The sequence below is a fragment of the Recurvomyces mirabilis genome (assembly GCF_035927965.1).
Source record: "Recurvomyces mirabilis strain CCFEE 5264 chromosome Unknown scaffold_36, whole genome shotgun sequence".
NCBI classification, from domain to species: Eukaryota; Fungi; Ascomycota; class Dothideomycetes; order Mycosphaerellales; family Teratosphaeriaceae; genus Recurvomyces; species Recurvomyces mirabilis.
In genome coordinates, this window is record NW_027041970.1 from 92,845 (window position 1) to 118,813 (window position 25,969).

At 53.4% G+C, this 25,969-nt stretch overlaps 8 protein-coding genes across 8 annotated transcripts; 2 read left to right on the forward strand and 6 right to left on the reverse strand.

Annotated features, from left to right (window-relative positions):
• Positions 1-439: 439 nt before the first annotated feature.
• LTS14_010033 (uncharacterized protein) lies at positions 440-3,445 on the reverse strand (the record flags this gene model as incomplete). Its single annotated transcript, XM_064842710.1, has 1 exon — positions 440-3,445. One exon carries the CDS (start codon positions 3,443-3,445, stop codon positions 440-442), a length of 3,006 nt encoding a protein of 1,001 aa, XP_064689707.1.
• A 452-nt stretch (positions 3,446-3,897) lies between these two features.
• On the reverse strand, positions 3,898-6,928 carry GIN1_2 (Gypsy retrotransposon integrase-like protein 1; the record flags this gene model as incomplete). The annotated part of the gene is made up of 2 exons (XM_064842711.1): positions 3,898-6,593; positions 6,646-6,928. 2 exons carry the CDS (start codon positions 6,926-6,928, stop codon positions 3,898-3,900), a joined length of 2,979 nt encoding a protein of 992 aa, XP_064689708.1.
• Positions 6,929-8,602: 1,674 nt separating this feature from the next.
• LTS14_010035 (uncharacterized protein) lies at positions 8,603-9,951 on the reverse strand (the record flags this gene model as incomplete). Its single annotated transcript, XM_064842712.1, has 4 exons — positions 8,603-8,704; positions 8,761-9,048; positions 9,106-9,796; positions 9,848-9,951. 4 exons carry the CDS (start codon positions 9,949-9,951, stop codon positions 8,603-8,605), a joined length of 1,185 nt encoding a protein of 394 aa, XP_064689709.1.
• A 695-nt stretch (positions 9,952-10,646) lies between these two features.
• Positions 10,647-12,758, reverse strand: LTS14_010036 (uncharacterized protein; the record flags this gene model as incomplete). Its single annotated transcript, XM_064842713.1, has 1 exon — positions 10,647-12,758. The coding sequence occupies one exon, from the start codon at positions 12,756-12,758 to the stop codon at positions 10,647-10,649; it is 2,112 nt and encodes a 703-aa protein (XP_064689710.1).
• A 576-nt stretch (positions 12,759-13,334) lies between these two features.
• Positions 13,335-15,272, reverse strand: LTS14_010037 (uncharacterized protein; the record flags this gene model as incomplete). Its single annotated transcript, XM_064842714.1, has 2 exons — positions 13,335-14,807; positions 14,859-15,272. 2 exons carry the CDS (start codon positions 15,270-15,272, stop codon positions 13,335-13,337), a joined length of 1,887 nt encoding a protein of 628 aa, XP_064689711.1.
• A 1,539-nt stretch (positions 15,273-16,811) lies between these two features.
• On the forward strand, positions 16,812-21,591 carry LTS14_010038 (uncharacterized protein; the record flags this gene model as incomplete). Its single annotated transcript, XM_064842715.1, has 2 exons — positions 16,812-17,005; positions 17,076-21,591. The coding sequence occupies 2 exons, from the start codon at positions 16,812-16,814 to the stop codon at positions 21,589-21,591; spliced, it is 4,710 nt and encodes a 1,569-aa protein (XP_064689712.1).
• A 503-nt stretch (positions 21,592-22,094) lies between these two features.
• LTS14_010039 (uncharacterized protein) lies at positions 22,095-23,575 on the reverse strand (the record flags this gene model as incomplete). The annotated part of the gene is made up of 3 exons (XM_064842716.1): positions 22,095-22,412; positions 22,473-22,825; positions 22,891-23,575. The coding sequence occupies 3 exons, from the start codon at positions 23,573-23,575 to the stop codon at positions 22,095-22,097; spliced, it is 1,356 nt and encodes a 451-aa protein (XP_064689713.1).
• Positions 23,576-23,748: 173 nt separating this feature from the next.
• Positions 23,749-25,660, forward strand: LTS14_010040 (uncharacterized protein; the record flags this gene model as incomplete). The annotated part of the gene is made up of 2 exons (XM_064842717.1): positions 23,749-24,059; positions 24,127-25,660. 2 exons carry the CDS (start codon positions 23,749-23,751, stop codon positions 25,658-25,660), a joined length of 1,845 nt encoding a protein of 614 aa, XP_064689714.1.
• Between the last annotated feature and the right edge of the window lie 309 nt (positions 25,661-25,969).

A 25,969-nucleotide genomic window follows, 5' to 3' on the forward strand; every position in this document is an offset into this window, starting at 1 on the left:
GATGAGAATGAAGGCTACAAGACGGTATTGGGACCATGGATTTGACAAAATGATAGATGCTGACCGTTCATATCTGCACTGCGGTGCAACGCGGGACCTAGAAGCACCATGCACTGTAAGCAGATCCACTTCCGGCACCTTCTTGATGCCAGATTGGCTGCTGATGCGTGATAGACCTCACACGGGTGGGTCGTGTGAATACGCTGGGCACCGTGGTGGTCTTTGCTAATACCATGCATACTCGCCACGTCATGACAGCCTAGCTATGCCCAGCAAACGACGTGGACAGGACAGAAGCAAACCTTAAGATTCACCGGATCTCTCTAGGCAGTCCTGAACAGTCCAATGTAGCTTGCATAAACATTACCATGACCGCACATATGTACAAGGCATTTCCCCCTGCTCCTATCAAGCCCACATCATGCCCCATCCCCAGCTATCACCTCAGCTCGAACTCCTTCGACCCCTCAACCAACCCATCCCCCGCCTTCGTGACTGCCGCCCAAACAGGCTCAAACCTCTTGATCTCGTCCAAAGCTGGGATCTCTCCATGCTCGCTCTCACTCCACAAACACACCACCTTTCCGCTCTGTCCCTTGGCCTTGTGCTCAGATTCCCACGTCACATTTACGCGGAACACTTTGTCCCAATCGCGACTGAAGAGCCGGACCTCCGAGCTTCCGTTCTCACCTACTGTGGACCGAGAGGACTCATGGGAAGACAAGGTGCCGAGTATGCTGACTGCTGAGACGGGTTGGTTGAAGAGGATCTTACATTGTTTTGTCTCTTTGCCGCGAAGGGAGAAGGTGGCGGTGTCACTCGACGTGACCGTCGCATTGAAGTCTAACCAGGGCTCGGGTCCAGATCTCGTCTTGTTTTTGTACGGTGCCACGCCCTTGACAACCTCAGGAATGACCTTTGGCGCCAGACCTGCCCAAGAACAAGTCACCAATTCGTCCTTATCATGCTGACTACATTTCAGTGGTCTTCCGGCAGCACTTGGGAGGTCGGAGATGATGTCCTGGATATATCCATCAAGGCCTCTGAGCGTGACGTTATTGACTCCTGTGTCCAGATCGAGATGTTGTTGGAAGTAGAACTTCATCCTCGCATCTCGTGTGAAGGGGTCGGCGATGAGGTTGTAGACCAGACATCCTGCGAATACGAGAAAAAGCAGGGTCGGGGCCTGGTACGTGAAGCGATGCACAAACGGCGTCAAAGGCAAGAGAAGTAGTATAGTCATGACTGCCATGATCAAGTAGATGCTCAGGACCGAATTGCCATCTGCGGGCGTCTGATGTATACCCGCCACGACCAGGAGTCCGATTTGGCCAACAATGATGATATTGATAGGTGCAAGGATCAGAAATTGGATGATCCAGGTCCATTGTAGGAGAGAGCTAGACCATGCCTGTTCGTCTCCGTAGGCCTTTGATAAGAAAGGATCTCCGCTCTCCTCTAGACCCTCCTCTTCGGCTTGTCGCGTTTTGCCTCCGCTTCGGCTGTTATTGCCGCGCAGGAGAGAGGTGCGCTCGGTTGCATCGTCTTCTTCTCGAGCACCGTCTAACGCACCTGGTCGTTCACGGCTTTGACTGAGCAGAGTTCGGGACGATCGACTGCCAGGTCGTATAGAGTCGTTGTCTGTCGAGGTGACGCCGAGCACGTGCTCAGCATACTTTTGCTTGGTGGGTAGTCCAAAGAGCTCAAGATAAGATGTGAGAAGCGCAACGAAAACAGCAGCGTTGTAGATCACGATGAAATAACCCGAGCCGAGCTTGAAATTGTTCTCACCCACTGTAGCGGCGACAAGAGCGATCCATGAGAGGACGTACAGCCAGATTAGGCAGAACATCCTCTGCAAAGCAGTCGGTCGTACTCGATCTCCTCCAGCGAGTATAAACCACGATACGGCGAACCAGATTGTGATGAGTTCAGCCCAGACCACGTACTCGTGGGAATAGACGATGTAGGGGTTGATCTTCGTCTGCAGGAATGTCAAAGCCACCACAGCCGCTGTCGCAGCAATAAAGGCGATAGGGAAGCGAAAGAAGCCTCTTATGCCGTTGATCCGCACAGCTTCATCGTCGTCGGCTGAGCGCAGGTACTTCTTTCGACTAAGGAGGTACCACTTATCGTTTCTTGCCAGGATAGCCTCCAGAATAATGAGCAGGACTGGTCCAACCACCAGCAAGGTAACCGATAGCGCGAAAAGCGTAGTCAATTGCATGACCGCGAACGCCTGCCCGAAAAGATCGAACCATACGCCCACAGACCCCTTCCCTTGATCAATCTTGCCTCTTCTCGTAATCCCACCCGCAAACTCATCCCCGTCATACCTCGTGAGGCCCTTCATCGTCTCAAGAGAAGCGGAAAGCATATGAAACAGACTATCGACGCTAACCTCCCTCGCCGCATCCTGATCGGTGTGATACCTCGCTCTCGGCCCAAAGAACGCGACGTCCAGTCCTCTCATCCCGAGAGCTTCGGTGAAGACAGAGTAGTCTGTCCCGCTACGAATGAACCCTTGTTTGAAGCCATCGCCACTGACGATGGAGCCATAGGGCGAGGGCGAACGAGCGTAGAAAGATGTCACTTCGGCGTCTGTGGAACGGAATAGGGTGGCTTTCCCTCCGGCACCGGCGCCTTCGAGGTTGAGGAAAGTGTGAGCGAAGGAAGCGATGGGGTGGTTGAGGTAGGCGTGCGCGCCGTAGAGCCCGTTCTCCTCGCCGTTGTTCAAGAGGGCCACGACGCCGTGTTCGGGTTGTTGACCTTGGGTTGTGAAGTACGAGACGAGTTGTAATACTGTGATGACTCCCACCCCGTCGTCTGTGGCGCCATAGCCTGTTGAGACGCTGTCGTAGTGTGCATTCACTAACACGCCACCGGGACCGGAGTATTTCTTCTCGGATCGCCAGTCCCATTCGCCATCCTGTTTGCCGCGAATGTAGACGACGATGTTGCTCGACTCGGTATATATCGTCCACGGCTGTTTTCTCCAGGACTCCTCGAAGGTCGCATTGGCGTGGTCATATTTCCACAGCGTAGCATGTCCCTCGTTCCAGCTAGGATCTTTAGACCCACGATCCTTCTCCTGCCCACCCTTTCCCTTGCCAAGCGCACCTGTCTCTTCTCCTTCCTCCCCAACAACACTGTACCCGACACCACTGCCCTCCAGAATCTCCTCGATCCTCCCGATCAAATACTCCCTCACCTCGTCATTCGCACGACTTCCATGAGGATGTAGTCTCGCACCAACCACATCCAGATCCAGCCAAGCCTGCGTCAGGTTAACGCCCTGCACCGGCGTAGGATCGCTAGGTGCACTTGGGATCGTGAAATGGCTCCACAGCAAGACAGCGAAGAGGGCGATGTAGATGGCGGAGGAGATGAGGGTCACCTGTGTAGGCGCGAAGGCGAGCGGATTCCAAGACGTTTTCTTCGCCATCTCAGTGAGGATATCAAGCCGTCGACATGTCTAAATGGGATGTATGCAGCTCCTGATTGCAGCTTGTTCAGAGAGCTCGAGGCATGGCGCTAGAAGCTTTGGCTTTTGGTGGGGTCAGCAGATTCCATACAACAATGTACCACCGTACAGTACGCAAAGAAAGATAATAACAGTCGGAAATACATCTAGTTAAGTAGGCTATCATATACGACGCACGAGTATACATCCGACAAGCCTGAGCCTGTTTACCAATCCCTCTCAACGCCATGCCATTTTGCCCATGGGTATCATTTTCTTCATATTACAACAACCAATATCATATCATAAACGCCATGTGCTCCCATTGAGCTACCGTGACCACCACCTGTCACCTCCTTACTTAGACTCCATCCTCTCCTTTACCCTTCTCTCAGTATCTAGAATCCTCATACCATGTGCGCACCCACTGCTCACTATTGACTCGGAAAACCATGCAAACCATGCACCATGGGGTTCCACTCGGACCCGCCGAATAGATTCTGAATATCCAGGTTCCCGTAACTCTGCGTTGCCGCCTGCTGCATCCACTGATTATTGTTCCCGTCACCAGCACCAGTCCCATCGATATTATTGTTACCCAGACCTCCATTCGACATCTGCATACCAGCCATGCCTTGATGATTCGAGAAAGCAGGCAGGCCGTTACTGGTGGCGAAACTCAGATCTTGCCGCTGCTGCTGTAGCTGTCGTCGTTGTTGCTCTTGCATGTAAGGTGGTAAAGCAAAGAATTGCGCTTCGATATTATCGTCGCGTCCCCTCGAATCCGGCCTCGGTGCCATGGGTACCGTAGAATCGAGATTGAAGTTCGGTTGGTTGTTGCTCGTGTATTGGGTATTCTTGGCAAACTGCTGATTATTCTCAAACGTCGTGAGGGGCTGGTTTGGATACCCGAAAGGTTCGTCTGCAGTTGGGAAGATCATGGCGGAGAGGTCGGGTAATGCTGGGTTCGAGAAGTTCTGGGGCATGAGTTGATTGATACCATTCAGCATGTTCTGATCAGTCCAGCGGGCCATGGACCCGGTGTCGAAGCTGCCGGAGACGGGGGTTTGGGGTCCGAAAGATGAGGCACCTGATGGCCATGATGCATCGAGCGAGGTTGGTGAGCTCGAGACAGGCATTTGCACACCGGTGACACCATGTCGAGGGAATGTGCTGGCTCTGCGGACTTGCCCGTTGGCAATTGGTACGCCACGACCGCGTCCCACGACAGAGACATCAGGATGGCTTCTCGAGGCTTGCGTGTTAATTGGTGGTGGTGTATCGTGAGTCGAGGAGTCGAATTGGCGCTTTCGTGTGATTAGCGGGTTTTGCTGTCCTTCTTGCATCCAGTCTGGCAGTCTCTGAAAGATGCCATTGAGTGTCGCCGTGCACCGATCAGCTGCCATACTCCGTCTAGCCAATGATGCCAGGCAGCGTCTGCCTTCCAGCGCATCCTTCATCACTGCCTGCGTGGTAGCGTTGTCCGGATTCTCAGCAGCAAAGTAGACCAGCGACAAGATGGCGAAGAAGGAGGTGTACATGATGAACCAATGTGCGCCGTTGAGTAGACCTTTCTGCTTCATCTGCGTAACGATGTGGACAATGTTGCGCGAAACATTGACGTACGAGGCAGCGCAGGCATAGGCTCTCTGATCGACCGGGCTAGAGCGCTTTTCCATTGCCACGTAGTGAAGGAACGGCCGATAGAGCATGACCTGCGCATGGGCGTAGGATAACCGGAGGAGTTGCTGCACCCTGATGTATCGTGTTGGCGCTTGGCACGGGTTCAATATTGGTGGCAGACTGTTCTTCCACTCCTCCAAATCGCTCTCGATCTCGCGAATCACAGAGAATGGCACGGAGTACGACTTGTCTGGTGTATCTTGGGTCTTGATCGGGTAAACTTTGCGCACGATCTTGGATAGAAGTACGACCAGTCTTGTATGCGCGTTGAAAGCCGTCATCAATGACACTGTGCCTTCCGGCATGGGCAGGATGCCATCGTCGGTGATGTACTCATCGTCGATCTCGAGCGGGAATTCCTGGTCGATATCGTCGTCGCTCAGAGTTTGTGGCAGGCCAAGCATCGCGCCGACGTAGATGTCCATTTTCCGCACGATCCAGAAAACACGCTTTCGCGTCTCGGCCTCAATGGGCGTGAAGTTGCCAGCGTGGGACCGATGCAGACCCATGCGCAGAGCAGAACGCAAGGCAACGCCAACGTAAGCGTAACACTGTGAGAGCTTTGCCGAAGATTGCAAGAATATGATCATGAACATGACAGCTTGTATCGAAGTTAGATCTCGACAGTCTGCGATGTCCATGAGTTGCCTGGCGGTCCTGAAATGGATGAAGCCCTGTTGGATAGCGTTTTCATAGCCTCGCTGGTCGAGAGATCCAGCCTCGTCCTTGCAGAAGAGATGGCCAAGTGCCATTGCGGTATGATAGAGTGGCAAGAACGTGTTATCCGCGTTAGTGAACTGCTCGGGCGGCTTGTTATACAGCCCGTCGAAGGACTTCCAGAAGCTGGGCGCATGTACGACTCGTAAGAGGACAGCTGCATCATTGACAGCATATCCGCAGATCTCTCGCGCATAACCTTGAGGTGGCAGGTCGGTAGCAGCGCCGGGTGATATATCACCACCACTGGGAGAGTCCAGAGTAGACCGTGGCGATTCCAGCAGCTGTGACATTGGTCGAGATTTCACAAACGGTGTCGCCTTTGTGTCTGGTCCCATAAGATCGCCGAGCTGTTCTCGCATGCGCCGCACAAAGCTCAGACCGGAAGAGTGTCCATGATAATCCCAGTGACCTTGTTCATCCATGTCTATCTGTGCCACTGCTCGTACCATTGATTCTAGATTTGTATCGGACTTGTTCTTCTCGATGCCAGCATCTTGCACGGGCGGAGCTACTGAAGCAGTGTTCAGAGCAGTAGGGTTGCCACGACCTGGGGCTCCAGGGATCCATCCTTGCGCGACAGCTGCTTCAATGCCTGGGTCATTTAGGTCGAGGTTCGGTATAAGGATATGGAGTAAGGTCTCGGCACGATGCACTCGGTGTTCCAGGTTCTCGACATACTGCGGCGCTGGGTTGCGTCTACGGTTTGAAGGTTGGTCGTAGGTGCAATCTAGTACATGGTCAGCGTTGCGTCTTGGCAGCATACATCACAAGCCACTCACCATAACTGTAGACCGTGCAATGGGTGCAAGGCTGTTTGCCGTCACACTTGATCTTCTTTCTTCTACACTCATCACACGCTCGGGTCACTCGTCTCCGCTTCTGCATATGCGCCTTGATGCCCGGCGCATGCAAGCCTGTCCCATGGGTGCCATTAGACGGTGATGCGTTAGAGTCCTCCAACTTCACTTCCTGATCCTCTCCGGTTGAGAGATCCCCATCGCTGGCATAGTCCTCTGGTGAAGCGTGCTCCATTGCGCCGGTAGGCTTGCTGTCCAGGTTCATGGGAGGGTCCAGTGATGTCGTTTCACACTATGCTTTACCTACGGCAGTCCGTGGATATCTTGTTATAAAGGCGCGAGCATTGTTGCACTCAATTCAGCATAAAAAATCCACCGCAAGGCGCAGCATGTAGATCGAAAGGCTCGTAGGATTGAAGGCCGAGTCTTGGCAGCGAAGATGTCGGGCTTTGGGCGATGTAAAGACCGTAGTGGCGTAGCAAGCTTCTTTGCACGCAACTGATCATTACTCGATGGAGTAGGTGGTATAGACTCTCAGCGGAGGACGGGATCACGACGCCAACAACGCCTAGCAAGATCGATCGTCGGCTATTGGTGGAAAGCTGTAAGAGTCAGTGTCGCAGTGAGACTTTTGCTGCTAAGGAGAGAGATTGAGTAGAATTGAACCGTGAGACATGCTGTTGGCTCAGAGGTGAAGACGACCCCACAGTATGACGACGCCTCAATAGGCATTTAATCGAAAGAAGGGATTGGGCAGGAGTACCAATATTTACTATGCACGACTAATCAATATGCACGTGAAGGTCTCTTCGTATTCGCGATTATCAGAAAGCTAGAATCTATCCTTTCCTCCCTCGACTCAGTGACATTCTGGTACGCTGGCGACGGCAAAGGAAAAAGAGCGCGATCTGGGTCCTGCGTTGTAATCATGTCTACACCGACATATTGCCAACCAAGGTGGCGCGGGCAATGCCCAAAGTGATTTGGCTTGAACAGAAAGATATGTCCGCCTAAACTCCTTCAGGTCCTCCGCGATCGGGGGCGGCAATTTATGCCATGCGCTGCCATACCATGCAGGGCTGCATGGCTATGCAATAACACCACTAGTCCGGTCGTACTATACCTTATTAGCCATGATTCCAATTCTCCACAGCTCTCTTGGGGGGCGGAGTTATGACCTTGGCTGCAGAGATCAACATACCTCGTGGACAGGGCGAGCGCCTGCAGAGCGGCGAGCTCACACGTGCAACGGCTGGAACCCTGACCTCATGCCATGCACTGCCAAGAACATGTTACAATTCTAGCTCTGCTCTATGATCGACATGGCTGCATAAGTCCGAGGCTTATTTTGGACTTCGGCCGACGACTACGCACGACGCCATGGCGAGTGTCATAGATTTACCGATCCAAGGTCAACAAAAAGAGGGCGACTTCACGAGAGCTTGCGTATGTAATAACTTCCAGCATTGTACAAACAATGCGATATTCGAGATGACGATACAACTGAGTGAATGGCCCGCGGTAGCGAGCGTAGCACAACGGGGTGAAGAGTATTCGAGCATATCCGTTTCTCAACTGTATTCCTCGACTAAGCTAGTGCTGGAAGCCCTTCGTAGTCCTCTCACACAGCCACTCACATGGGACCACGGATCTGTATGGCAGCGACAATGCCTCACAAGACCATCCGAATCCACAGAGAGGCGGACGATGATGTATGGAGCACCACTAAATTGACAGTCGCTCAAATCCTCGCGGTCAAGCTCCGACTCTGTACCAATCGAGATGCAGCAATCAGTGCCGCACCGACCATAAGGCAGCTTCCAGCCCATCCAGCAAGAGCGATATAGCCATATTTGATAAGCTCGCCAGCTACCGGAGGACCAAAAAGTGTCCTGTGATAACAATAAGCGTCGTCTAAGTGATCACAGAGCCAGGGTACTTACGCAAGAGATACCGCGCCCATTACTGTACCAACAGCAGCACCCGCAGAGTCAGCATCGGCGAGAGTGGTTGCACAAGCCAGTTGAAGACTCAAGATAGCCTGGAGAGATTGTCAGTGACGGTATGCACAGCGCATTCCGTGGCCAGGATACTCACGCCGGAAGTGAAGCCGAAAACAACAGTCCATACAACTAGACCTGCAACACTTGTCGCTGCCGTCCAACAGAAAGCTACGATGCTCGCAGCGAACATGGAGAAGGCGAGCATGTTGAATCTACCAAGGTGATCGCCGACGATACCTGGAAGTATACGACCGAATAGAGATGCGCCGTTGACGATGGACACTAAGTAGAAGGCCAATGAAGATGACATGCCAATGTGGACTGCGTATGTCGAAACGTAGAAAATTGGAATGAAGAAGCCGAAAATGCCGAAGAAGAGGCCCTGATGACTGGTTAGCAGTGCGACTCGCGCAGAAAGCGTACAGCTTTGTGTGCTTACAAGACAGAGGAGCACGAAGGGCGGTTTGCGTAGAACACTCAGATCCTTCTTCTTCTCCGGAGCTCCCTTTTCGCTGCCTGCAAAAGTCACACCTTCCACAACGACATCGCTCTGCTTCTTTGGTACAGCGGGCATCCGAATAGTCAAGATGCAGATGATACAAAGCGGGATCATGACGAACCCAGCAATGCGCATCGCCCATGGAAACCCGATCCCATCATGGTGTAGCATCTGATTGAATGCTATCGGCCAGATTATACCTCCCAATGATGACCCTGCGACTGTGATGCCCGTCGCCAGACCTCGATTTCTCTTGAAGTATCTCGGGACCATGCCAGAAGCCGGTATAGCGATGAAGCTCATCCCAATCCCAAGAAGTACGCCCTGTGCGAGAAAGAATTGATAGTATTGACGACAAAGCGATGTCATGAAAATCGCAACAAGCAGGAGGACGGAACCCAGCGAGACGGGGATGAGTGGCCCGACCTTGTCCGCAAGTATTCCAACACCAGGAGCGAAGATGAACATGGTGAAGATCGTGAATGAACCCAGCCAAGAGATCTTGAAGTTTGATTCGCCTTTGAGATAGTAGCTCGTGTAATACTCTTGGAAGATGCCAAAGGCATTTTGCAGGCCGACCGTGAAGAAGTAGGCGAGCGCTGAGCCGGCAGCTGCTAGGCCAGATCGCCAACTGCGATATATGTTTAGTATCTTCTATGAGGGTGACGATAGGAGGGCCTACGTGAGTTCTGGAACTACTGCTTCCAAGCTGGGATCGTCTGTAGTGTGGTCAATCTCTTGCTCAGCTTGTGGGACACTTTCCACGGCTGTCGCATTTGGTGCCATTGTATAGAGCTGCCTTTCGCAATGCAGTGACCGAATGTCTTTGGAGGCTCTCTGCTTGTATCATCGATTGGATGCTGCTGTCGTTTTGAAGAGGGACGAGATGGCAAGGTAGGTCAGTACGAGCCAAGGACAGTCCGCGGAGACACGGAGGAACCGCGGAGAGTCCACGGGCGGAATGAAAGCCGACCAAAGGAATGCTACGATCGGGGTAATCGATCTCCTCACTGCCTGACGTTCGAGAATCTCACGGGACGCATGGCTGGCTGTCTCTTCCATTTTTTAGAGTTGCCGATCGACGTGAAGTGGCGTATCTGGTAGGGAAACGCATTTTGAAGCGCTCTCTACAGACTATAGAAGGCAGATCGCCATTGACCACTCGTTGGCCGGAGGGTGAATCTTTGCTGATCTGCGCATATACGACGACTACGACTCCGAACAGAAGTCTGCCGTCGTATGATGAAAGCAATGGCCACTTGACTTGGAGTGGTGCTGACATGAATGATAAGGATCGCGATTCCTCAGGGGGCTATGACTCCTGTCAATGTCTGATTTGGCATGAACAGGGCTTGAAATTCGACCAGTCCTGCACCGATATCCACAAACCTCCATGAGGATTACCCGGTACTGTGCTGGGATCGCTCACAGCACGCATATCACGGGTACATTGTAGAAGATTCCCCAACAGTATCAGAGAGTCAGGCGCCGGAGATTGTGAACGCAGATCCATCCATGTCCAGTGAGCCATCCCAGCCTAGTCCAGAGTCGAAATCGAGATAGCTCTGCCACAATGCATCGAAGTCGATATTCATATCTATATCATAGTCTGGCGCGTCTTGTACCTGTACGCTCCTGTCAAGACTAGGTGGAAAGAAACCAGCACCAAATGCAGGTACCTTGCCTTGAGCACATTTAGAGATCCTGGGCGAACCCATCCCACCATGATTCCGTGGGCGCAGCTGAATGTTATGTCTGCTGAGGATGAGGTCGACGGATCCGGAAAAGGACGCAGCTACAGGAGAGGTCTCCTTAGCGTCCTCGACGAGCTTGCAGGCGGAGACGATCTCCTCCTTACGCATTGCATCATCGGCGTCGTTGGCAGACTTGTTCACGCACAAGTCCATGACCAGTATTATGATGGCGCAGCAGAAGTGGTGTAAGAGGCCAGTCATCTTGACCGAGCAAGGCAGGTTTGATATTTCGGAAGGCAAGACTCGTCGCAGCCTTAGAATGTTGCGTGCAGACTGTAGACATGTCTCGCGAGAGAAAGTGTAATCAGGGTTCTGTTGCACGCGGAAGAGGTAGGGTAGATGGAGCTTGCAGCGTCGAGCCTCGGTCGTGAGATAAGTGAAGTATCTCTGCTTGATATTTGGGCCATTTCTGGAGCCGGTGTCTACCTGGCTCGGTTTCAAGACAATATCGCCTTCGAGACGCAGTGTCTCCGGAAGTCCCTCGATCAGCTCCACAAACTTCCGGTCAAGGGCAAGTATACGACCGTATGGTATCGAAGAGATATCTGAGGCACTTTGCATCTGCATGAGTGTGTCTGCGACTTCTCGGCAGATACTACCAAGTACAATGCGGGACAGGTAGTAAGTCGTAGATGTAAGCTCAGTGGCCGGTCTCTCGAAGTCTGCTGGCTTGGTTGCAAGATCTTCGTCGGTGATGTTTCTAGGTCTCTTCACTTGCATGTGATGCGGATGAACCGTGTAAACGCCATCATATGGGCCAACAAGCAGAGCCGCACTCCAGTCGGTACTGACTAGATGCCACCATACTCTCCTACGTATTTCAGCATCTATGATCTCGTCCTGAGTTGTCCCTCGCACCTTACTGCGCGGTGCGTCGGTCATGTGAAGCCCAATATTCCGGGCATCCGACACGGCACTCGACATCATGTGACGGCCCTTGACTGAGAACCCCTCCATGTGGAAGATGAAGAACATGAACAGAATTTTGGCTTGGATTGTACCAACATCCGGACCAGTGGTCCGCCACACTTGCTCCAGGACGTCCAAACCCGATCGTAGCCAGTACTTTGCGACGGTAAGAGCAGCCGCTCTAGACGGAAATATTGAGTCCTTATCATCCCCACCGAGTGTCCAGTACTCGGTGATGTTAGCTATGACTGCAAGTAATACTGCCAAAGAGCTATACATCGGCGCAGAGAGTGGCAGACCAGCAGCAATGGCGTCAAATAATACAGCAGTATTCTTCTTGACCGTGGGAACATGAAGAATGTGCTCGAGTGCGTCCAAATGTTCACGCCACCGCTGTATTAGAAGGAGGGATTCCTCAAAACGTGGCAGAAGGATTATCGCGAGTGAGTTGGACGATGTGCGGAGCACGATATTCGCTAGTGTATCGATCTGTGGCGTGAGACTCTGGGCGACACGCAGAAGTGTGGTTGAGTCCTGGTAACCGAAGCTCTCCAACTCCTTTACTATCTCTCCATATCCGTTGGCTGATTCAGTATCGGGACTCGATGTGGTCGTTACATGTCGCACGGGAAAGTCCACGACCGAGGAGGATCCAGTTGCAGTCGTGGGAGGCTCATCTTTAGCAAAGACTACGGCCTCCAGTCTCCGCAACCTCTCCTGCATCCGAGCATTCTCTGTTCGAAGCTCGGTCAACTCATCGCCCTGAAGATCATCGCCAGGTGTAAGCGCTCTGCGACCCTCGAAGCTGCATACTATCGACCGGCCGGAGCAGTTACTGCAGGGAAAGTTGCGATCGCAGCGTAGCTTCTTTTTCCTGCAACTCTCACAGCTTGCTGGCTCCTGTCGCCGTGCAGTGCGCGCAGGCGGCATGTCGACATTCCAGCGAGCAGATTATGGCGTTGAGATACAAGCAGCCTGGCAGACCTGTTTCCAGACTGTGCATGGCGATGAAAACGCAGAATCGGAAGGCAATGTAACGATGTACCCACGGCATCCCACGTGTCGTGCTGCGGGCCGTGTGGCACCTCCGTAATCTCTTTTGTTTGTGACTTATTAGTCGCCTCCCACCCCGATGAATACGATGAAAGATACAACGTAGGGATGCAAGGCAACGAATCTACTTTTGGTTTGCGGGGGATGGAGAGTTCGTAAGATGACAGCGTCGGACGCACGTTAGTGCTCTCTTCTAGACCGCTTTGCTCACGTGAGATCATTATGGTAAGTACTGCATTTTTCGTTATCATGATTCTTATGGACAGCTCGCCCACATCCGTCCCATGGTCCAGTCAGGTTTGACTCTAGCCACGAGATGATCTTCTAGACTGGAAAAACTGCAATGGCCAAAAGCAACTCTTTGGTCATCAGCTATGGCTGATATAGTTTTGAATGTTCATAACAAGCTCCTGCGAGCCCTAGTCTTACCACTCGTCAAATCTGACCCTTCTTCTACACATCCAGAGGTGCTCCACCGGTTGTGTACAATCCACGGGCAGACACTGGCGGCGGACGAGGCGGACCATGTAGAGCTCGAGCAGCCTTGGTCTTCTTCGACTCGTAGTCTTCCTCTTTAGGCACAATAGCCACACCACCATCCTCGCCATCAGGTAGGTCCCACCCCTCCATCTCATCCGCGCGACGCTCGAGTGCTGCGTCTACCGCTACATTCGTACGCTGCTGGTTCACAGCTTCACGTTGAGATACAGCCTCCTCCTCGTCGTGGCTCATAGCGTCCTTGATGCAGATGGCCAGCATAGCCTGGAGTGTGTATACAGCGTCATTGCCTGCATTGTGCAGATGCCAGCCCATCATGTCGAAGTTCGAAAGGATTCTGCCGAGTGATGTTGGGTTGACGTCTTTGGTAAGAGACTTGAACATTGCAGCAGTGTCAAAGGTATCGGTCAGATTACCACGATTGAGGACAGAGAAGCCGATGCTGTGGAGAAACTGGACGTCCTGGCCGATATCGTGGCCCAGCAGAATGAGATTGCGCTTGTCTTCGCCGCTTGTAGAAGGGAGAAGAGTACCGTCGGCTGCTTTCTTGCTGAACGGCTCGTGGAAGCAGGAAGTAAGAGTCGAGGCCAGGTCCGCGCTGCTCACGAATTCGCTCTGGCCGAATTCGAAGCGATCTGGGCAGCCTTGCACGAATTCGTGGTTGCATAGATGCTTGTGCTCAATGACACGGAAGTGACGCCCGCGGATGTGTTTGTTCCACCCACAGTCTTGGCCAATAGCGCCTGGAGGTGTGTCGTGGAGGTCGCGAGTGTCGAGTGTGGCGATGCCAACTTCAGTGATAATCCTTGCCGATCGCTCGTATGCCTCAACGTCTACAGCAATAATGATGGCATCATCTTCAAACGGAAACGGCGCAAGCTTGGTCGGGTCGAAAGCAGTAATGTCGAGCTTCGCCATGCTGCGCTCTAGATCATCGACATCGTTCTTCTTTTTCAGTCCCAAGCGACGCTGAGCCCGTAAGACCTGCTTTCCCATATCTTGCCTGCTCTGGATTACCATTTGATGACTCGCTCTCTTCTTTGCCTTGGACTTCGCCTTGCCGAGCTCCGCAGTCGCCTCGAGCATGGCCCTGAACGCCTCAAGACTTCGATCGGCGGGCATCTTGCCCGACTTTGGTGTGATGGGTGCTTCGAGCATCCAAGTGTCGTACTGCTCACGAGACTGTAAGCGGCCTAGACAGCGAGGACGGAGCTCATCCGGAAGGCTGTCAAAGTCTAAAACCATGCCCTCCTCGCGTATGTCGTCTCCGAGCTTGATGTCTGCCTTTGGGAAGGCGTGGTTGACTTCGTCAAGTAGTGCTTGAAATTGGTACTGTGAGACGTATGTGTGTGGCTTTCCTGATAGCTCGTGGGCGCTGTGGATGTAGTACAGGTCCCACCCACGCTCGTAGATCTTGTTACTGTCCCACTGTGTTGTTGATCAGTGATGAAGCTCTCGCAGCGAAAGGAGTGGACGTACAAAAGCTGAGGCAAGAGCCTGCGAGTACTGTTTGGGGACGTATTTGTAACAGAACTTGGTGACCGCCACAAAAGGACTGAATGCGAAGCCGCGTGGGGCGGATTCACCCATGTGAGCCATAGATGTTGTGTCGAGTTCAGGCTGGTTGACCAGGGGCTGTGGCATGGCAGGACCGATGCTGTGATGAGCCGCATTAGCTTCGTTGGCAATCTGCACTCTACGTTTTCTCCATTCCCAAGCCTCTTCTTCGAACACTCTGTTGCGAGATATGATCACTTCAGGCGGAGGAAGACCATCGAGATCGTGCATAGCTGCACCATTGGTCTGTTTTTGTTCATGCTCGAGCGGCTCAGCTCTTGCGCTGATTGGAGGTAGATTGTGTTCCCCACCAATCAATGCTGTAAAGCGGTCCATAACTGTGTGGATGGAGACTGTGGATGAGGGCGTCTGAATGCAACTTGTAGCGGAAGTATTCGAGGGATATTCGTATCCCCGGCATATAAGGCTACGCAATGTGACTATGGCAACGTTCAGCACCTTGGCTTACTCAATCCTTGAGTGAGATGTCAATTGTGAAGGCAGCAGTGACGAGAGGTACCTGCAGTGATGCCTTAAACCGCCTGACGTGAACGGTCAAGATGCTTAATGGTGGTAGACGACTAACAGACTTACATACATAACAAAGGAATTCACGGATGTGCCACACGGACGTCTGTCGCCCCCGAAGAACGGCATGCCGCGTTCTTAGATGCCATAACTTCTGGAAGAAATTTCAGTGGGGTGGACGCGCGAGAGGTTGCTTGACTTTTCAACAAGAACTCGATTTCTGGACTTGCTTCTGTGAGGTAGTCTACGGGGACGCTATAGATGCGATACTTGAAGGCCGATCCTGGTCAACTCAATTTCATGGCTGCGCTAATTCCAGAGCGCGGGGAGGCGCCGAGACGGGCGGATCAACTCTCGTGATTTACACTGTAGCTCCACCAATACGTGCCTTGTCTGCTGTTGGCAATCAAGTAGTGCGATAAAGTACGTTTTTCGCTGGGAATACTGGATCCATTTTCTGAAGGGCATCTGCTCCCAATCTGGACGTGTGTGAGAGACATCCCAAGGGCCGTTCCCTGTTACACACCACTAGCGTCCGTTCCGTTGGCGATCCCCGTTCGTCCTGCATGAGATCAGCTGCTCCGTAAATCATCTTTGCGCCTTCAATCTGGTATTCTGCGAGTTCTCGACTTCCATTTCCAATCTTTTGTGCTTGTGAGCTGCTTGTGGAGGGTGCGGACATTAGATTGCCATTCCATGCCATCTGGAACTATCAATCTTGTCGAGGAGAAATCAGCTTACCTTCACGACAGGACACCGCCATGCATTAGCTTTCAGCCTTACCACTGAGTCCGGTGACCAAGAGAACCTCCTCAATAACTTCAACCGAACTGAAGGCATACGATTCTCTCACTTCTCAGTTGTCCACAGGAGCACTGGAGCTGGATATCGATACACCCGAAACCGCCAATTCACTGTAAGTATCGCACGAGGAAGGTATCGGGATAGGGCGACGCAAGCCTTCTTGCCCGCCTCACTGTCAAGGAGAGGCCGCCTACGCGTGCGTACCTCCAACTCCTGGTCTTGTTCGCCACACAACTTGTCTCTTGCTTCTTCGCTGGCTATGCACCCATAAATTTGACACAAGATATCGCTGGTCACTACGTTCGAGCTCGGCCAAACAGCTGAGCGTCTTCAGCGGCTTTCGGCATAGACAGCGCGCTTGTGCTTCCAGGGGCGGTCGTGTGTGCCACCGCTGCTCTTGCAAGATCCAATTCGCGAGCCCGTGTTCTTACATCTCCTCGACTTCATTGCCACATTACATACCGTGCGAACAAGGACTGGCAATCTAGACTGTACTCGGAGTGCCTTATCAGACGACACCAGTCAAGGACACGCAGAATCGCCATGGAGCAGCTCAATATGCCGCCCGGCGGCATAATGCCGAACATAAACACAATGCAGCGAGCGCAGCCTACAAATGAGCACCAGCAAGTGTATGCTGTCATTGCGAAGCAGCTGACGGAAGGAAAGACCGCACTCGGTCAAGGATGGCAGTCCACATTCGACATGGGTCAGCGTGCGGGTATGACTATGCAAGTGTAAGCCATCACGAAATGCCTCTCATATTAGATGTGTTGCTGGAAATATACTGACCGGTGTCGGCTTTAGTGTGAGCGCCTTACGTCTCCTTGGTAATGGGTGGAAGCAATGCCTTGAAGTCGCACTTTTGTTTGAGTCACGCACCATTCAACAAACTCAGAGCAAGGAAGAGTACTTCCAACATATGCAAGGTAAGCTTCGAGACATTCAGCAGAAGCGACAGGAAGGTATACAGAACGGTCAACTCAGCCTGCAAATGCCGAACGGCAATGGCATGAACAGCATGCCGAACAACTCCATGGCCGGTATGAATCTACCCAATAGTGGCATGGGGATGGCGAACGGTCAGGTGAGCATGAACGGCAACCCACAGAACCCGGCTATGCTGGCACATCTGCAGCGTCAGATGCAACCCGCATCTCTTCAGCAGCCGCAGCAAGGCAACATTGACCCTGCTGCCCTGCAGAATTCCGGAATGCCGACCCAGATGCCGAACATGAACGCTGGCAACATGCAGCAGATGAATGGCAATCTTGATTCTCGCATGCAGCTCCAACAAGTGGATCCTCAGGAATTGTCTAAAGTGGCTCAGCAGTTGAAGAATAATATGCCTGAGGATCAGCAGAACAGCATTCGCCAGTCACTCTTGGCCCGCATGTCAGAACCTGAACGCCAGAACTTTGCTGCCAGAGGCCAAGACCCTTTGACGCGGCTGCTTCTTTCGCGCGCGAGAGAGATCATCACCCGCAGAAGACAAGGTCAGCAGCAGCAACTCGGTGGTTTGCAGACAAATGGAGGCACCTCGCAGCTGTCAGGGGCACAGGCTGGCGGGGCCAATATCGACTTCTCCAGTATTCTGGGCCAGCAGGCCAACGCACTGAAGTTGCAGGAGTCTGGTGAGCAAGTTGTGCCAGCAAGCAACAACAACAACTTCAGCATGGGAGGTCTTCCGCAGAACGTCAATCCGCAGATGCTGGGCACCCAGAATAACAACCCACAGCAAGACCAGATGCAGCGTATGTTACTGCAGCAGCAACAACAGCAGCGGATGCAACAGCAAAATCTGCTCGCACAAAGGCAGGCGTTACAGCAGCAACAGCAGCTCCGTGGCCAGCCCGGCGGACTGAATGCTCCAAACGTACTCAACGGCGGTCCGGCTGGCCAGCTCAACAGTCCTGCCATGTCAATGTTGAACAGACCAATGGTGCCTCCTGGTCAGAATGGACCTGGTACACCTCAGCAAAACAGGGTACAACAGACTCCTCAGACGCCTGCGAACTCGGCCACACAATTGATGCAGCATCATCAGCAGATGATGAACCAGAACAGCGCAGGTGTGCAACAACCTAATCAAGGCCCACAGGTAATGAATCAGCAGCGCTTGGATTCTATCAAACAGTTCGTGGCACGTCCTGAAATCACTACTCGGATGCGTACTATGTCGGAGGCCCAGCGCGCAGAGTTCATGCGAGCATTGACATCTGGGCAAGGACCGAAGCAAGCCTTCGAAGCAGTGGCACGACTCGGTCAACAGTCTGGCCTACCACCGAATATGAGCTTGAATGCAGTTCCACCAAATCAACTCTCGGGTTTGAACGGCGTTCCACCAGCTATGACTTCCGCTGTACCGCAATTCAACTCGCAGCCCCCTCCAAACCAGCAGCCTGCACAATTCGACCCCGTGCAAATGCAACGCCTGCAGAAAAACCAGGAGTTCAGGCTACAAGCCATGAGTCTCCGTCCATATCCACCACAGATACTACCACAGTTAGGCATTAAAGATCTTGTGCCGGATAATCTGAAGACCTGGGGCTCGCTGAAGCACCATCTTGGGCTCAATAGGAACTCGTTGCCGCCTGGGACGTTGGAGAAGGTACAGCATCTCCAGGACCAGTGGTTTCAAGCACATCCGGAGGAGCTCAATGAAGGCGGCAAGCAGCTTCGTGCGAACATGGCAAGGCTGCAAGCACAACAGGCTCAGCAAGGCAATCGTCAGCAGCCTGGTGCTACTATCAATGGCCTGTCGAACATGCAGATGCCCAATGGACAGGCGCCACAAGCTCAGATGGTACCGCCGACCGCTCCGATGCAGTCTGTGGAACAGGGCAATGCGAATACTGGCCAGATGCAGCTGAATCAAGCACAGATGAACAGAGCAGCACCGAACGTCCCGATGCCTAATGCCGCCGACTTAGTTGAAATCAGGCAGCGCAACCCTAGCACGGCAAATATGTCAGACGAGCAGATTCGCGGCGCCTTGATTCAGAAGCGGCGCGAGGCGCACGCCAGAATGCTCACCCAGCAGCAGCAGCAACAGCAGCAGGAGGCAATCAGAAATGCACAACTGAAGCGTGCTCAACAGCAGAACCAGAACGGGGCTAACCAGCAGGGTTCGCGAGGTCAGCAACAGCCACCACGACCTCAACAGCCAACTCAAGCGACGCCAATGCCTGGTCAGAAACGGCCACAACAGCAGGGTAGCGACAGCGACGATATCATGGAAATTCCAAACCCAAACGCATCCGCCAACAGGCAGGCTCAGATGCCGCAAGCTGCGACAGCGAAGGTCAGTCAAGCACAGCAGAAGAAGCCGCAAGCACAGACAGCTGGGATGTCGCAGATGCAGATCGAGCAGTACAACAACATGTCTCCCGAGCAGCAGAGAAATGTTATGCAGGAGATCAAGAATCGGCAACAGGCGGAAGCGTTGAAAAGAGCGCAGATGGGGCTATCCACGCCGCAGCAGTCTAGCTCTGCCGGTACCGGACCACAGCAACAGCCTGGCCCTCAGACTTCAGGAACAGCGTCAAATAACATGAGTATGCTACAGCAGAAGCTGAAGAACATGATGACTGAAGTAGCGAGGACCAATCCCAAAGGTCCTCCTATTCCAGTTGATGCCCAGACTCTCGAACAAGCTCAGGAGGTCCTTAGGCGACTGTGGATGCCTGTAGCTAAGATGGAGACAACCTATGTCGTCGCCGCGCAGCTACCGGGGTTTGAGAAGAAACTGATGGGTGTCATGAGGGCCAGACTGTTGGTCAATCAAAATGCCAAGGACGCCTCGGGTGCTATTAGGGATTACTTGAGCTTGAGTCTGCACGACTTGAAACAGCTGGAGCTCATGCTGCAGGTGTACTTCCGCGAGTTGAAGGCAACAAAAGACCGAATGGACGAGCAGAAGGCGCAGGCTGAGGCAAGGCAGGCTCAGGCTCAGCAACCACAACCAGGACTTCAGCGTCAACCGTCGTTCACGGGCAAGCAGCAACAGCAACAGGCAACTGCCATGGGTCAGAGCGCCTCGCAGCAGGGGCATATCAGGAAGGCGTCCTCGAACTCGAAAGCACCGCCCGCGCCGATAGAGAACAAGAGTTTCGACTGGCCTGGCTCGGATCCGAGTCCGCATGGTGTGCCGAAGTACGATGGCCGTAGTGAGTTGACGCCCGACAAACTCAAATTCCCTCCTAGCAAGAAGCGCAGGACTGGCCAGCCAGATAGCCAGGAGTCGACGCCTGCTGGGCAAGCCGGAACTCCGAGTGGTATGATGGCGAGTCCCAGCAATGGGCCCAAGACCTCGCAGACCCCGGAGCAGATGCGAAAGGCGCAACCTGTGCCTGTCAAGACCGAGCAAGAGAGCGAATCGCGGGCCAAGGGCTGGAGGTGCAAGGATGTGCTGTGCGAAGCCAATGCCAAAGGTTTCGAGACGGAGGAACTGTTGCGAAAGCACGATGAGGACGAGCATAGTCCTGTCAAGGATCCGTTGGCTTTCATGCTGGAGAATGCGGCGAGCGCGCTTGGGGTTGATCAGGAAGGTGTGCCGTTGGCTGTCCGACCCAAGCGTGAGACGAAGATTGCTACCAAGCCTTTGGCTGGTGCGAGCATGAAGCGTGATGTGAGCAATACTCCGATGATCAAGCAGGAAATCGGTACGCCGCAAGCTGGCAGTTCAAGCGTCAAGGCGCAAGGTAAAGCTTCTGAAGTCGCGGCGTCTGTCAAGGAAAAGACTTTGCGAGAAGTCATCGAAGCGAAGATGGGCTTCGAGCCGCCTCCTCAGCAGGCATCCGAGACTCTGTCCGATGCAAACACCACCACCGAAGATGACGACGACTTCGTCTCCCAACTCCTCCCCTCAGCCTTCAACAGCGACCAAACCTCCGGCATAGAATCCTGGACCGACCTAACCCTCACCGACTTCGACCCCGTAGACCTAGATAACATTGACTGGGGTCTCCGCCGCACCCTCTCGTCGCACAGCTCCTCCCCGGAACTAACGCCTCCGAGTAGCGAGTTGAGTAGCAAGGAGAGCGAGCTTTCGCCGTTGGAGAGGCTGAGGATCAATTTCGAGTATGATTATTGGGGGACGGGGGTGCAGGGGCATGTGCCGGAGGGGTTGGCGAGGATGGCTGAGGGGTTGGCGATTGGGGACGATAGGGACAGGGAGATGGGTGAGGCGGGGGATGGGGATGAGGATGGTGGTGCGGGTGGGGATGAGAAGAAGGTGGAGGAAATGGTTGATGAATTTGATTGGTCTGGAGATCTGGTGGCCGAGAGTACGGATTGGGAGGTTCTTTTTGGGAGTCAGTGATTTAGCGTATTTTCACGGCCACGGGTATTTGATCGGATGACAAGGCGTCGATGTTGGGGTTGTCCCTCGTGGGTTGCTAGTTGGATGATGGGCTCAGAGGCGCGCTGCTGCTTCAGCGTAGAACTTTCTCTTGCGGGGATTGAGGTTTGGTGTAGATACCACTTTTGATTTCAATTCACGGCCGGTCTCGTTTCTCTGTATATCGCGCATGACCATTCTCTGCTATCTAGCTCTATACTGCTGGCTTCAGTCTCCCAACCACAGGCTTGCTCACATACCCAGTCACAACTCCGCGAGAATGTTTTCCGCGGGACACCCTGGATCCTTCTGTGGCTCGATAGTGGGCACCAGGAATCATGAGAGTCTTCGTATTTGCCAGTGTCTCTACGACGTAGTTTGTACTTGAAGTGATGCCATGCTGTCTGTGCGAATGACCGGCGGAAGTTGGCTGTGGGAAAGTCGTCTGGCATACGCGTGACGCTGTCATAGTCCCGTGTACACTCTCACGCCTTCCACTTCCCATTAATCTCCTCCTTACTAAACTTCCTGACCTTCGTCTTCAATATCGCCTCCACCTCCCCCACCGTCATCCCAGCCTGCTCCTCACTAATCGGCACAAAGCGTCTAGCTATATAACTGTAATCTTTACTCAGAAGCTTGATCGTAAGCATGATATAATCTATATCGTGGAAAACCAGGGCTCGGCCTTGACTATAGGCTGTTTTGGAGGCGAGGAAGTGGGAGGGTTGGTCCCGCCAGTGTCGCAAGGGGTTGAGGTGGTGGGCGGTGTGGTAGCCGTCGTTGAAGGAGTGGCGGTTTGACTGCAGATGCGTTAGTGGGTCGGAATGATCTTTTGTAGCGATGGGTATGAGCATGCTTACGGCGACGTCGATAAGGGTAATACTACTCCTGAAATCACTATCCGGTTCGATTTCATCCACGAGGGCGTGTTGGCCCCAGTTGCCGACCATTAGGCCCACGCGGAGGAGGGCGAAGGGGATTAGGAAGACGAAGGTCGAGGCGTGGGGGCTGAGGTAGTAGGTCATGGTGAAGTAGAAGGCGTAGCTTATTACTTCGGAGAGGAAGGCGCGGAGGGCGAGACCAGGTTTTTTTTTGCGGAGGAAGTACAAAGGTAAATCGGCCCAGATGAGGAGGAAGAAGCGGAAGAAGTAGTGGGCGAAGTGCCAGGGGTCGTCGCGTTGGTAGCGGACGGTTGAGGAGAGGTCGTTGGGTCCTATACTGCAGGTCAGTATGCCTAGCGGGCTGTCAAAAGCCAGAGAATATGAAGAGATGGCTTACCATTCCCTTCGACATGATGATGCTTGACGTGGTGGTAGAAATACGAGTCCCATGTATGTCCCATCAACGGCTCAAGCACATAGGGAAACGCCCAGTCCAACCATCTACAAACCAGACTATCCTTGCGCAAGATCCCGTTGTTGTGGATATGGTTATGCAGCATTAGGGTGAAAGGGCCGGCACACCACATGGTAAAGACTGTATGCAGGACGCCATGGATCCAGGTGAAGTTTCCGGGGATGAAGAGGTAGATTGCCGAGGGCAGGATGGTGGTGGTGTACAATAGGATGTGGGAGAGGAAGACGACGTCGGTTGGGTGGCGGAGGATGGTGGTGGCGAGGTGGGTGTAGGGCCGGATTATGTACTTGTTTAGGCTCGGGTGGATGTCGGTGGCGTTCCAGATCGTGAAGATGGTGGGCTCGAAGGATGGATTGGTGGGGCCGTTGAAGGATTTCAGGATGGTGAGGTCGGTATCGTCCCGGGTTTTGGAGGTTGTGTAGCCGCCATTAGGTGCGGGTTGCGTAACTTCCTTCTCTGGCTTGGATTGTGGCGTGAATGTCTTGGCTTGCTTCGTCTCCTCTGTGATTGAGCTAGTCTTTCTCCGATGGATGTCCTGGAACAGATTCTCCAAGACTATCTGATCCGGTCTCGTCAATGCAGGGTCGATATTGGTAACGAATGACATGGTTGAGATTGTTTCTTGATCGTATATCGATTGCTTTGGTTGCGGTGTAACTCCTGTTCAATGGTTAGAAACGCACGGTCCTCCAGAATCTAGACCCTGTCGGAATCGGGGTATCTCACATGCACTCGCATAAATTGTTTCATGAACATATCATATTCAAGGCCACGTCAAGCATGGCGGCGACCTTCCCTTACACCCACTACTCATGCCCCTGCTCTGATCTCGCCTCCTCCACCCCAATCATCACACCCGCACGACGTACCTCGACAGCACCCAGCAACAACACCACAGACGAAGACACGACCTTCAATTCCCACGACCCACGCGCCGAATACGCCCTCTACCCCCTCGACCACCTGCTCTTCTGCGACGAATGCGACGCAATTCGCTGCCCCATATGCTATGGCGAGGAGATCATCAACTGGTACTGTCCGCAGTGCCTGTTCGAGGTGCCGAGTAGTACGGTGAAGGCGGATGGAAATAGGTAGGCGGGTGAGCTTGGAACAGCACATCTGGCCAGCTTGAGGATTGGCTGACGTGTGTGGATGTAGATGCGCGAGGAACTGTTGCAATTGCCCAGTATGCACGGCCCTCTTGGCTGTAGCTGTCATGCCGCAGGAGAAGAATGGCAGTGAGAGGTTGAAACCCAGTGATGCTGCTGGGGAGGAAGCATATCTTTTGCAATGTCAGTATTGTGATTGGAGCTCGCTGGACATCGGCGTGCAGTTCAGCAAGTCCACGAAGATTACAGAGCAACTGGCCAAGCAGAGGAAGAGCCGCATCACGTCCCGAACGGACAGCGGAGGCGATGTGACGAAGAAGACCTACACGCAGCGCTATGGCCGGGAGGATGCTTTCGACAAGCTCCTCACATTCTACAAAGCACAGCTTAGTGAGGCGGGAGATCCTCAGGCTGCTTATGGCAGTAGTCCATATGGGTCGCCTGCTAATCTGGCTCGGATTATGAGTATCTATGGTGGGCTGTCTGTCAATGCGCTGAAGAAGAGTCGGGAGAAGCCGCAGCCGATGAGGGAGGCTGGAGGGGAGAGTGAAGGCGCCGTCACATATGGCCAGGACGACAAGTTGGCCGAGGACGCATTGCTGCAGCAGATCGAGGGACTCTCTTGGGAGGATACTACAGCGCCGGAGCAGCGATTGTCATCCGCCCACAACAATAATGCACGACATCTGGACGATCTCTGGCCAGCCGCGACACCACTACGAACGCGAAAAGGAAGACGCTGCAGAACATGCCGCCAATTCCTCTCGCGTCCAGACCCAAAAGTCAACAACCTCCGCTACAAGATCCGCTTACTGGCACAAAACCACGTCCCCCGCCTCTCCATCAAACCACTCCATGCGCCTTCCCCACTACTATCCCACCCTTCCTTCCGTCTAAGGCCTACAGACGTGGCTGAACAACCTACGTTACGGCCGCATACCGCATACCAATACATCCTTACCGTCCGCAATCCGATCTTCGAGACTGTGAATATCACCCTCGCGACACCAACAACGACACCGGGTCGAGTGGCCTCGCGTGTCACGATTCTGTGTCCTACTTTTACGGTGGGGCCGGCGGGTGATGTTTGGGATGAGGCTCTTTCTACTAGCACCACTTCCTCGTCGTTTTCCACAACCCGGAACGACGGCGGAAGACAGGCAGCTATGGCGTCATTGACGGGTAGGAATAACGCAGGCATATCAGTCGCCGATGAAGCAGGCGATCGCCAGCCCGAAGCAGGGAAAGTGTGGGAGAGGTCTCGGAGTTCGACTTCCGTTGTTGTGGAGGTTGTCGCCGGGTCTCTCACAGCGGGGTCTAGTATTGTTCCCAAAACTGAGGCGGAGATGGAGAGGGAGAGGCTGGAGGAGGGTGATGAGGTGTTGGAGGTTCCGGTGTTTGTTCGGGCGGAGTGGGAGGTCGTGGAGGAAAAGGAGGGTGGTGGTGAGGTTCTTGGGGTTGAGAAGAGGGCTGGTAGGAGTGTTGTTAGTGGTGGTGGTGGTGGTGGCGGGGAGAAGGTGAAGAAGGATGTGGGGTTTTGGTGTGTTCTCGGTCTTGGGCGGATCGTCGAGGGTGGAGTGTGATAAGTTAGAGAGAGTTGACTAGTTTTCTCGCTCGCCATGGGGCTGGCTGAAGGAAGCCGGCATGCTGTCTGTACATACGCCGTGATATAGGCTCCGGGTTGCTTGTCACAGGCGTTTGCCATGTGACCTGCTCCTCCCTGAAGCATCTTGATAGCCAGTTTTTCTCGTTGGCACATTCATGCATATGTGCGCACGGACCCATCTCGCTGTCTCTTCACCTCGTTCACACCGCACATGATTTGTCACTCCAGCCACATACACACAGATAATGGGAGGAATAGAGTCGCTTTGGTGGCGTTGACCTCAAAG